The sequence below is a fragment of the Cnephaeus nilssonii genome (genome assembly GCF_951640355.1).
Source record: "Cnephaeus nilssonii genome assembly, chromosome: 15".
In the NCBI taxonomy this organism is placed as follows: Eukaryota; Metazoa; Chordata; class Mammalia; order Chiroptera; family Vespertilionidae; genus Cnephaeus; species Cnephaeus nilssonii.
The window spans coordinates 12,411,604-12,424,257 of NC_137086.1; the positions used below are offsets into that span (position 1 = coordinate 12,411,604).

The following is a 12,654-nucleotide window of genomic DNA, read 5'->3' on the forward strand; positions in this document are numbered from 1 at the left end:
AGGCACCAGCAGTAGCCACTGAACACAGGTCACAAAAGACCACATTTCATCAGAGTACATTCAATTTACTTGTCAGACACAGTAGGAATACCTTTACTAGCTCATATTAATCCCAGAAATGACCTTTGATTGGTTGTCTCCTAAGCTATTCATTTGGCTGTCAGAATTAGCTTTGAATTAGCTTTTGAGTTTCTAAGAATCCAGAGTGTTCAAAGACTGAAATTAACAACTTCAAACATCATTGCAACAGTAGGCTCTGCTTATAAAGATGAAGAGAATGATTAGAATATTTTTAAATAAAGCCCCTGAGGTCCTAGCTGGTTTGGCCTAATGGACAGAACATAGGCCCAAGGACTGAAGGGTCCTGGGTTCGATTCCAGTCAAGGGCACATACCTAGGTTGCCGACTTGATCCCTGGCCCTGGTTGGGTCATGTATGGGAAGCACCCAATGGATGTGTCTTTCTCACATTGATGTTTCTCTCTTTCTGTCTCTCTTTCTCCCTTCCATTCTCTCTAAAAATCAATGGAAAAATATCCTTGGGTGAGGATTAACAACAACAACAAAGCCACTGAGGATTACAAAATGACCCTATTTATTTGCCCTACCAAAATTTATTTCTATGAGTACCCTACAAATTGTTGTGGAGCAGAATACAACTATAATGTTCTCTCCCTTTCCATGTACCCCATTTTAAAAAATAGTTGAATCTTCTCAAAAATAAAATCCCCAAATATTAACTACAAGTTAACTATAACTATAAAGGATATGCTATTTATACTTATTTTTATGCTATAGTGAGTGCTGTGTTATATTTATATGGAGGTGGGAGTAGATTTGCTCTGTATAGTCCCAAAGTTAGTTTCTCTTAATCCAACTTGCTTCTCACCTACCCCCAAATTCATGTTATATTAACTGTATTTTAAGAAGTTAAGAAGGTGCTATATTTTAAGGAAGTATGAAAAATGTTTAAGATAATTTCACTTAAGTTATTGTAGATGATATATTAGAGGAGTTATACATATACAACTCTGCCCTAATGTAGAGTGTAAATTTCTGTTAATACTTGGTCCTCTTACAAATATGACAAATAGCAAATTGATTTTTGTTATCTTTTGTATTCTTCAGATGAAGTGACATTTAAAAATTATGCTTTAAAAAAAAAATCCATGCTGTCTAGTTACAGTTCTGTTAGAAGTGTAAAATGCCATTGGTCATTTCCTAAGATTTCCATTCAGAGGACTGTAACACAAAAGAGTTTTGGTTGAGAAAAACATAATAAATTCCTACAACTGTGACCATTACATTCTAGCATATTGCGTTAGTTTTCTGGAAATGTTCTGTGAAGCTTGGAATTTAAGAAACAGTGAGTTCAAGGTTACTTGAAGCATATTTACTTAGGATTAAATGATGCAAGATTTGTTCTCCAGAAGGCTGTGGAATTGGCTAACATTTTGTTGATCTAAAGACACAATTGAAGTCTGACTTCATAAAATATGTAAATGGCAAGTGGAATTTCTTAAACTTGGAGATTGAGAAACAGTTTGAAATGAAGTATCAAGTATGCTATTCTATTTAAAAAAATTTATATTTTCCATTATGAAAGTATGTGCATATGTTATATATGTGCACATATACATATGTATGTATAAACATATACTTGGGAAAATTTGGAAAATAGAGAAAATATAGAAAGGAAAAACCTCTTCTAAATAACTTCCAACCATAGACATCAGTTGTTAACATTTCTTCTAGTAATATTTCTATGCATAGATGATTTTTGCTGTGAAGGGTTGGGAAGGGATGGGGATAATCAAAGTTAAGATCATATAGTTGTTTTTTATCTGCTTTCATTTAATATTTTAACAAAAGTACTTTCTATACTATTATGCAGTATTTGTAAACATATTGGCTCCGTATTATTTTTTTAATGACTATAATCGTTTTTCCATCGATTTTTTTTACCAGGCATTTAGGTTATTTGCATTTCATTATAAATGACTGTATGTATATATTTTTTTTGTCTGTGAACCCCACTTATTTTTGTTGTTTTCTTAGAGTTCTAGAAATAGGGTTTCTAGGGGATATTGAGAATGATTTTTGAAAAAAGGATTACAAAAACTATATATATAAAAGCCTAAGTGACCGTTATGCTGGAATGACTGGAACTACTGGAATGACTGGTCATTATGATGTGCACTGACCACCAGGGGGCAGACACTCAATGCAGGAGCTGCCCCCAGCCCACAGCCCTGATTGCCGATGGGACCTGCTGGCCAACCTCCTGGTCTCTCCCCCTGGCTGCCAGGCCCCGATTGCCTGGTTGGGGGCCAGGCCCCGGGCTGGGATGGGGAACCCAGGGATGGGTGGCAGCAGATGCGGCCCCTTTCCCAGGGGGGCCGAGGGCCGGCTCCCTCCTCGGGGTGGTGGCCAACTTCCCAGGTCCCTCCCCCCATCTGGCAGGCCCCAATCGGTCCGCCACCTGTCTGCTGTGGTGGCTGTTAGCCCCTCCCCCCGGCCAACAGGCCCCAATTGCCTGAGATACAATTGACATAACATTATATTAGTTTTGGGTGTACACATTTTGATTTAATATATGTATATATTGGGAAAATACTACCATATAATTTTTAGTAATATTTCTAATTTATTTCTGTACTTTATCCTTTAATTAATTGAAAACTCTTATATAAGCTTTAATTACATTTTTTAAAATTGATTTCAGAGAGGAAGGGAGAGGGATCAATGATGAGAGAGAATCATTGATCAGCTGCCTCCTGCACCTGGGCATGTGCACTGACTGGGAATTGAACTGTGACCTCCTGGTTCATAGGTTGATGCTCAACCACTAAGCAACACTGGTCGGGCTATAAGCTTTAATTTTTAAGAAGAATTTATTTCCCCTGTAGAAGATTTCCCCCTCCATTATTAGGCAGTGATGGTCCTAGGACTCATTTGCTAAGTTGCTTATTTTCCTTCTTCATCTCCCCATAGATATGAACCTAGTGCATGTTTCCCAACATTTTCATTTATTGGTGTCCTTGTACATGAATTTGCTTCAGCATGGCTGAGAAGCCATGTTTTGAATAAGTGAGACATGAAATGGGGTGAGCTAGGCATCTGAAAACATTATCCCTCTCTATATTACTGACAATAAGGAAGCTCAAAAAGGAGTTGAGAATTGGTTGGGCTTTTTAAAATTCGTGGGGTTATTAATAAGGGGAGATAAAATGTGTGGTGGAGTGTATTTAAGAGAGAGAAATGTGGGAAGGTTGGGGGTTGCATGAGCAGGAGCATCCCTCAAGTCAGGCATCCTGGACAGGAAAGCCGAAGTTGGGAGTCAGAATTATTACTAGGCGTGAAATAGGTCGTAACTGCACAGAGGCTGGTGCCAGTTCTTTGGTTAGAAAACTATACTTCAGTAAACTGAATGGGGGAGGGTTGGCAGGTCTACATTCTGCATTGTCAGTTGTCTACACTTGAGTACCAGCAATTATTCTACCTCTGGTTAACTGTTAACCCGTCTTTAAAAAGAATTGGCATAATACCTTCCCTGAACTACTTCATAGGTGTTTAGTGAGACTGAATAAGGTTTCATAAGAGTAGCTAATTCTTTTGTTTTTGCTATTTTATCGCTTTCTCTCTTTTTCTTTGTTAATCCTTACCTGAGGATATTTTTCCATTAATTTTTTTTTTTTTTAAAGAGAGTGGAAGGGAGAGGGAGAGACACACAGAGAGAAATATTGATGTGAAAGAGACACATTGATTGGTTGCCTCCTGCACACGCCCTCACCAGGGATGGGGATTGAGCTTGCAACCAAGATACGTGCCCTTGACCGGAATCAAACCCGGGACCCTTTAGTCTGTAGGCCAATGCTATATCCACTGAGCCAAACTGGCCAGGGCTATCACTTTCTCTTAATGTATTTTTCATTACTCATTATTGAAATCTCTTTTCTATTCTCTTTGTTAATATATTATGAATACTATGCCTACTCTTCATGGCCATTCTCATTTCAAATTTCTTTTTTCATGAACTACCAAAAAGTACAGTAAGAGCTTTGCGAATAGAGAAATACTTATTTTTCTGTTTTTCACACTTAATTCATTCCCCTGTCCCCTTTTCCTGAAGAAGCTTTGGACATTTTTCTCTCTCCTACTCAGATAGTGAAAGCTCTAATATACTGCATTGCTAGACCTGTTTTTAAAATGTGTTCTAGGCTTAGGAAGTGACCAAAATCTAGTATATCTTCTGTGGTCTCTTATTCTAGGCAAAGTGGTTCAAACCACAAATGACCTAATAAGTAAAAGTAGTCATGTAGCAATAGTAGAGGACATTTTATCTCACTGAGCAGATCTGTATCTCCCTTGATGGGGATGTTTTTCAGCTAAGTCATTTCCCAGGGAAGTGTGCATTTAATGGCCAAAGAGGTCAGATGCATTTTCATGTATCGGGAGATTGTATTTTAATGGAAAGGGACTGGTTGGCCTGTCTTTACTATGCATTTAACAATTAGGTTGAATCAGTTGAAATGAATTCAAATTGGTAAGCGATGTTTGCCAGTTTATATGCTTTCATAATTTTTTTTTTTTTGGTATGTGTGTATAGATAATAGCCTTTAACTTGCAGAGAGCTAAAGAGAAATGATTGAATTACAAAAGCTTTTTTTTTTTTTTTTAATGAAGCAACTGAAGCTTTTTGTTTTTGTACTGGAACAAAGACTTAAAAGGAATACTTAACCAAGAAATGGAATGTTGTGTATTTTTTCTATTTATTAATGTTTGATTGATCTCTGAAGAAAATGCATCCCAAACTACATAATGATCATTTTGTTTTATACTATGTTGTTGTTATCCTATTTATATTTTGAGGAGCTCAAAAGTGAGCACAGGACCTTGTACTCTTGATCAAATTACTTCATAGCAAGAGGCCTCTTTCAGTCACTGTATGATGCTGAAGCTCTAATTTTTTTCTCTGTTCATCAAGTCTTAATTTAAACCTATCTTGCCTATAAATAAAAGAACATTTCATGATTTTTAGTCCCTGTAAATCCATACACTCTGTAGAACAGAGTAATTATTATCCCTTTAAAGGATGCATTTCTTTAACTTTTGTTTGTCTTATTTTGATAGAAGACCTTTCTGGTGAGATTGGTCAATGATATTAATGAATGTGATTTTTTTTGATATTGTGTAAATGAAACATGTCAACATTTGGAAGATCTGCATAACTCAGTGAACCAGTATTTTCTAAATAACCAATGCACGACGGTACAAAATCATACAAGAGCAAAAGATCCATTTAAAATCTACATAAAATAAGTCAGACAGAGAAAGACAAATATATGATTTCACTTATATGTGGAATCTAAAAAAACCAAAATAAATTCAGAAACATAGAGAGCAAACTGATGGATGGGGGAATGGGTGAAAAAAAATGAAGCGATTAAGAAGTACAAATTGCCAGCTATAAAAACAGTCATGGGAATGTGAAGTACAGCATAGGGAATATATAGTCAATAATATTGTAATAACTATGTGTGGTGTCAGATAGGTACTAGACTTGTCGGGTTGATCACTTTGGAAGTTATGTAAATGTCTAATCACTATGTTGTACAACTGAAACTAATACAATATTGTATGTCAACTCTAATTGAAAAATTTTAAAAGTACAGGATAGACAAATGGAATTTAATGTAAGAACATGAAATGTTTATTAATATACCTTCAGATTTCACATTGCAGCTAACCTTTAAGAAACTACTACTGTTGAGTTTTGGTATAGTATCAAATAAGAATATCCTGAATTATTTGAAAGGCTATTAAAAATACTCCTCTCTTTCAATGCACAGTTGAGTGAAGCTGGATTTTCTTTATATACTTCAGCCAAAACAACATATTGCAACATTGAATTTTGTAAAAGCATATAGGGAAGTCCAGCTTTTTAAAAAGCCAGACACAGAGATTTGCAAGAGTATAAAACAATGTCAGGCTTCTCACTATTTTTCCAGGAAATATAGTTATCTCATTAAAATGTTTTTATATTAACATGTAGTAGGATTGTTTTTTAAAAATGAATTAATAATTAAAAAGTTTTTAATTTCTCAGTTTTCATTTTACTATAGTAAATTTAATTATATAATTCATATATACAGAAGCCAGGATCCTTAATACTTTTTAAGACTGTCAAAGGTACCTGAGACCAAACTGTGTAAGAACATCTGGTGTAGTGCTTAAAGAGGGACATGGAGTCAAATTGCTTGTCAGAAACCCAGCTTTATTGTTTGATAGCTCTGTAACCTTGGATAAGATATTGAACTTCTTTTTGCCGCACTTTCCTCATCTATAAAATGATATAATATTATATGGAGGTGTGGCAGGTGTTCTTCCATGCTGCTACCAAGGAAAATGTCAGTTCGTTTTGTCTAATCACCCAGCCCCAGCTTTGAAATTCATGCCTTCAGACTATATGACCCACCAATCCCTCCTTGTTGTTATCTATAGACCTTCATCGAAGATTTAAGCACATGGCTTGTTGTTACTCTGCATTATTATGCTTGCCATGGTTTCAGGTGATTTAATGTTCATATAAATAACCCTTTCAACACTCTGGCCTCTCAGTCAGTCCCTGACTTCTTTTCCTTCAGTGATTTTGTCCTCTTCTCTACCTTAGCCAGGCCCACTCTTAGCCAGATCTTGTTAATACCAATTACAGATCACCTCCATCATCTCAGTTTCAAATGTCTTATTCTCTGACCATACCTCCTGTCTTTCCAATTCATTCTTTTTAGTATGTCAACTCCAACATTTTTTTTTAGCTCACCAGGACTATAGGTCCTACCACCCTTTCACCAACTCTCACTTCCATTATGAACTTACTTGGCTTTTTCCTGACTTAAAGTGCATGGTTCATAATTACAATAATTGTTTTGCAAACTTTCTAAGATCTCTTGGCCGTCTTTCTGTCTATTGTACTTGTCTGGCAAAATCTCAACCTTTGTTAAACTCAAATTCCTCCCATTCCACATTGCACCCAGACAGTGGAATTTATCTAAGTGGACTCACTTAATAATCATACTTGCAACCTCAGTGGAGCTTTTAGCACTATGTGGAATTCCTCTTAATTTCCTCAGTCCATTTATTTTTCTGAATGATTCTTCTAAATGACTATTTCACACTTCTCAAACTTTTAATATCCATTCCTTCTTTCTCACTCTCAGCTGATAACCTTCCTTCCTGCTTCAGGAGATAATACCAGCTCTCCGGAGAGAACCACCACAAGCTCCTCTCACCACATGGAATGGCCTGCCTGCATTCCCACTCATCTAGTATGACTTTTCTCCTTTCCCTTTGGGTGGATTCTCTGCTTATTTCCAAGGCCAACTATGAGATCCCATGGTTAGCTCCCTATTTACTGTGTTCTCTCCTGGGATTCTGCTTCCCCACCTTGCATCATCACGTTTACCCCCTCTCGACACCTACATTCCATTAGGCTACAAATATCTGAGCAAAACTTTCCCTTGAACCCCACACTCCCCTCTAGTTACCAGACTGAATTGTCGGTGTAGCTGTCTGCTTTGCATTCTGCCCATTCTCTGTTAAACCCTCAGCAATCAAGCTCTACTTCACCAAGTAACACTTGTTGAGGACAGGATTGACCTGAGTGTCGCTAGACCCAGCAGTCAGTTCTCAGGTCTCGTCTTACTTATCAACATCATTTGACACAATCTGATCGCTTCTTTATCTTGAAGAACTTCCTTCATTAGGCTTCTGAGATGCATGCTCTATTTTCCTGAGTAGCATTTATCACCATCTGACATATTTCCTTATTTGTTTATTTTGGCTACTAAAATGTAAGCTCCTTGAGAGCAAGGGTTTGGCTTGTTCTCATCTCTGCCAAGAACAGTGGCGCATACAAAATAGGCACTTGGTAAATAGTTGTTGAATGAATGAAAGTCAGCTTAAAAATAGTATATACTTACCAGCTCTTCCCTCATTTCTAGCCCCTTTCTTGGTCATAAGCTCTCACAGCCATTTTCTTCCTCTTTTTTCTCGGAATCTTACATTTCCTAATTGTATTTTCCCTCATCTCTACTCCATTCCTATCTTTTTCAGGCTGAACCATCACCATTATGCTTATATTTCTGTGGGACTCTAGTGTTTACAGAACATTTATTTATATCTGGTATCACAGATGGTCTGTGGATCTGAATTGATGCCATTAGCATATAATGCTGAATTTAGGTGCAGATTAAAAAAAATAAAATTATAAATGAGTAAGAAACAAATTAAGTCTTCCAGAGCTAAAATTATATCTTCTAGGATATTTAGGTTTATTGTTTATTACTACCCTGCTTTACACTTTACTGTTTCTGGCTACTCATGATGGAATTTCTTTTGATTTTCTGCGAGGGTTTTTAGAAGGCAGGAGAAATTGCCAAGCTGAAAAGAGTTTTCTAACTTCAGCTCTGAATTTATCACTAAGAGTAGTATGCTCCTCTTAGCATTTCATCATTCTTTCCCTCTATATTAATATGCTACTGTATGCTGGATTTGTATGAAAATTCATTTTTAACTGGCCTTTTATTTATGGCTTCTACAGAACCTTGCCTCCTGGAATCCTTCAAATCCCGAATGTCTCTTACTTGTGGTGAAGGAACTTGTGCAGCAATATCACCAATTTCAATGCAGCCGTCTCCGCGAGAGCTCCCGCCTCATGTTCGAATACCAGACATTGCTGGAAGAGCCCCAGTATGGAGAGAACATGGAAATTTATGCTGGGAAAAAAAATAACTGGGTAAGGTTTTTGGGAATGGGGAAAAATATACTTAATCTTTAATAAAATAAAATAATCAATTCAGATATCTATATATATAAAAGCCAAGTGACCAGAACGACTGGTCGCCAAGACACGCACTGCTGATGGCCAACCGGCCCGATGAGGGCGGGGCTGGCTGGCCAACCTTCTGTGGCCCCTCCCCCCAGCCAGCCCTGACTGGCCCCAATTGGGGTGGGCTGACCGGACCCCACCCGTGCACGAATTCATCTAGTTATAATAAATCCTAGCCATTTCTTTAGATAGACATGGTTCAGGTTGCCTACATATGTTCTCATAATTTAGAATTTAAAGGGACCTTGATGTTTATCTGGTTCATTGTTTCTCAGAGTTATCACCTGGGAAATTTGTAAAATTGGGAGTCTCACATCCCCAGCCCCAAGTATTCAGAAACCAGGTTTTGATGCAGGTGGTTCATAGGTCACATTTTGAGACACTGGCAAGTTTCCCTTTCTTTCTTTTTTTTTAACATCTTTATTGTTGAAAGTATTACATATGTCCCCTTTTCCCCCCTCCATTTACCTCTTCCAGGCCATGCCCTCCACCCCAGGCCTTCACCACCTTATTGTCTGTATCCAGACCTCCTTTAGTATCCCAGTCAGATATGAGAGGTTAACTCTGGAGATAGCTAGTTTATATGGAGCCTTTTATAATTTCTTTTTATAGTTTATGTTATATGATCCTTTCTTTAAAAAATATTTTTATTGATTTCAGAGAGAGGAAGGGAGAGGGAGAGATAGATAGAAACATCAGTGATGAGAGAGAATCATTGCTTGGTTGCCTCCTGCATCCTCCCCTACTAGGGATCAAGCTTGCAACCCAGGCATGTGCCCTGACCAGGAATTGAACCATGACCTCCTGGTTCATGGGTCGACATTTAACTACTGAACCACACTGGCCAGGCTTGTATAATCCTTTTGAAATGCAAGTCAGATCATATCACTCCTCAGCCTAGAACTTTCATACTGGTATACCTCTCTTTGACTCTCATGTTAAAAGCCAGTGGCATAAAATGCTCTACATGATTTCTATCACCACCATCCTTTATTCATCATTAATTCCCTCATTTCATCTCCTACCTTCCTATTAAAAATATTCAGCTCTAGCCACACCTTTGCAGTGCTGCAGACACACCAGGTATGCTTGTGCTGTAGGCTTTGTATATGTAGCTTTCCTGTTGTATGGCGTAGTTCCCCTAAATATTTGCATGCCTAATACCCTTCCTTATAGTTTTTACTCATTTGTCATAGTCTCAGCCATGCCTGTGTTAACATGTATGGTTTTCTTAAACAACTTTTTTGAGGTATAATTTACATACCATAAATTCACTTGTGTTAAGTGTATAATGCAATGATTTTTAACACATTTGCTGAGTTGAGCAACCACAAACACAATCCAGTATTTTAATGATTTCATCACCCAGTAAGGTTCCTCATGCCATTTACAGTTAATCCTATCCCTATCTCCAGACCTGGGTAACCACTAAATTAGTTTCTGCTGTATAGATGTTTTTTCCTGAACATTCATATAATGGAATCATATAATATGTAGTCTTTTGTAACTGGCTTCTTTCTCTTAATACATTTGCGGTTCATCCATGTTGTAGCATGTCTTGGCACTTCGTTTCTTTTTGTGGTTGACTAATACTCCATTGGATAGACATACCACATTTTGTTCATCCATTCACCAACCGATGGACATTTGGGTTTTAACATTTTAACTGTTAAGAATAATGCTGTAAACATTCACTTGCAAGTCTTTGTAACACCTCTTTTTAAAAGGGTAATTCGTACCCCTTCACCTGTACCCTGCTCTACGTTTTTGCATCTCTTTTTAACATACCATATGATTAATATATTGTATTAGTTATATGTTGCTGCATTAGATAATTATTCTAGAAACTAGTGGTTTAAAACAATATTTATCTTTATTTTTTTGCATGTTAGTATTTTATTTTTTATTATTACTTTTAAATTTATTCTTATTGTTCAAAGCATTACAGATATCCCCTTTTCCCACCAGTGAACCCCCTCGTTCCCTTCCTCCCATACCTTCACTGCACTGTTGTCTGTGTCCATGGGTTATGCATATATGCATATAAGTTCTTCAGTTAATCTCTGCCCGCCCCTCCCCTTCCCTCTGAGATAAAACAACATTGATTATCATAATTTTTGTTTGTCAGTAGTCTATGTAGACTCTCTGCTAAGAGTCTCTCACAAGCTGCACTCAAGGTATTGGCCAGGGCTGCAGTCATCTCAAGACTCACCTGGAGATTAATCCATTCTCAGCTCATTCATGAGGCTGTTGGTACCATTCAGTTCAGTGCTGGCTGTTGGCTGGAGGCTGCCTCAGCTCCTTGCCTCTTCACAGGGCCTCTCCCCAGGGCAGCTCATAGCATGGCAGCTGGCTTCATCAGAGCAATCAGTCAGTCAGGAGAGCGAGAGTGTGGGCAAGACAGAGTCACATTCTTTCTAACCTAATCTCAGAAGAGACATCTCATCATCTTTGCTGTATTCTGTTTGTTAAGTCCAGTCTATATATAGGGAGGAATGACATAAGAGTGCGACTACCAGGGACTATTGGAAGCCACCTAGAAGCAGCCTACACACTTACTAACATTTATTGCTTGTCTGTCTCTTACACTGGGATATAAATCCCATGGAGGCAGGGATCTTTGTTCTGTTCGTCCTATATCAGAAACACCCAGAACAATGCCTGCCACTTCGTTTACTCTCTGTCAACATTAGTTGAATAAGTACATTAATAAACTCTCTAGTCTAGTTAAGCACAGAATAAGTTTAGGTTCCCTTCTCAGTGCTAATTCTTTTAAGTTTCACTTAGTCTTCCTTTACATAGTGTAAATATGCCTCCTCTGTCTTATTCTTCAGCTTTTTCTTAAAAGGACATAGTTTCCAAGGTCTTATACATGATTAATGCCTTTGAACTAGTAGGATTAAAATTTGTTCTTGTTACAAATCATCTTGTTTATTCAGTTCAAGGTTGTTGTTTTTTTTTGTTTTGTAAATATAGTTTGTTATCTTATTGTGGTAAAAGATATATAAAATTAATTTACCCTCTTAACTATTTATATCAAAACTGTAAGTTTGTACCTCTTAACTGCTTTCATCTTTTTGCCCAGTCCTCCTCTGCCCAACCCTCTGGCAGCTATCAGTTCTCTGTTATGAGTCTGTTTGTTTTCTTTGTTCATTTGTTTAGTTTTTTAGATTCCACATATAAGTGAAATTATAGAGTATTTGTCTTTCTCTGACTTATTTTACTTAGCATAAGTAAGTCCGTATTCTAGATCAATCCATATAGTTGAAAATGGCAAGATTTTATTCATTTTCATGGCTTCATAATAATCCAGCGTGTGTGTGTGTGTGTGTGTGTGTGTGTGTGTGTGTGTATACATACATAACCATTTCTCTATCCATTCATCTATCAGTGGATACCTAGTTGGCTTCCATATCTTGGTTATTGTAAATAATGTTGCATTGAATATAGGGGTGCATGTATCTTTTTGAATATATGTTTTACTTTCTTTGGGTAAGTACCCAGAAGTGGAATTTCTAGGTCCTTCTTTGTCTTTTGTTTTAAAGTTTATTTTGCCTATAAGTATTGCTATTCCAGCTTTTAAAAAAAATTTCATTTTCATGAAATATCTTTTTCCATCCATTTACTTTCAGTCAGTGTGTGTCTTTTGTTCTGAAATGAGTCTCATGTGGGTAGAATATGTAATGGTCTTTTTTGTTGTTTTTAATCCATTCAGCCATCTATCTATGTCTTTTGAATGGAGCACTAGTCCATTTACATCTAAAG

At 37.1% G+C, this 12,654-nt stretch overlaps 1 protein-coding gene across 1 annotated transcript in view; it reads left to right on the forward strand.

Moving 5' to 3' along the window:
- BABAM2 (BRISC and BRCA1 A complex member 2) overlaps positions 1-12,654 on the forward strand; it is a 343,534-nt gene that overhangs the window by 96,561 nt on the left and 234,319 nt on the right. Inside the window, exon 5 of the mRNA XM_079792681.1 lies at positions 8,602-8,796. Coding sequence (XP_079648807.1) covers positions 8,602-8,796 — 195 coding nt within the window. The remainder of the gene's footprint in view (positions 1-8,601; positions 8,797-12,654) is intronic.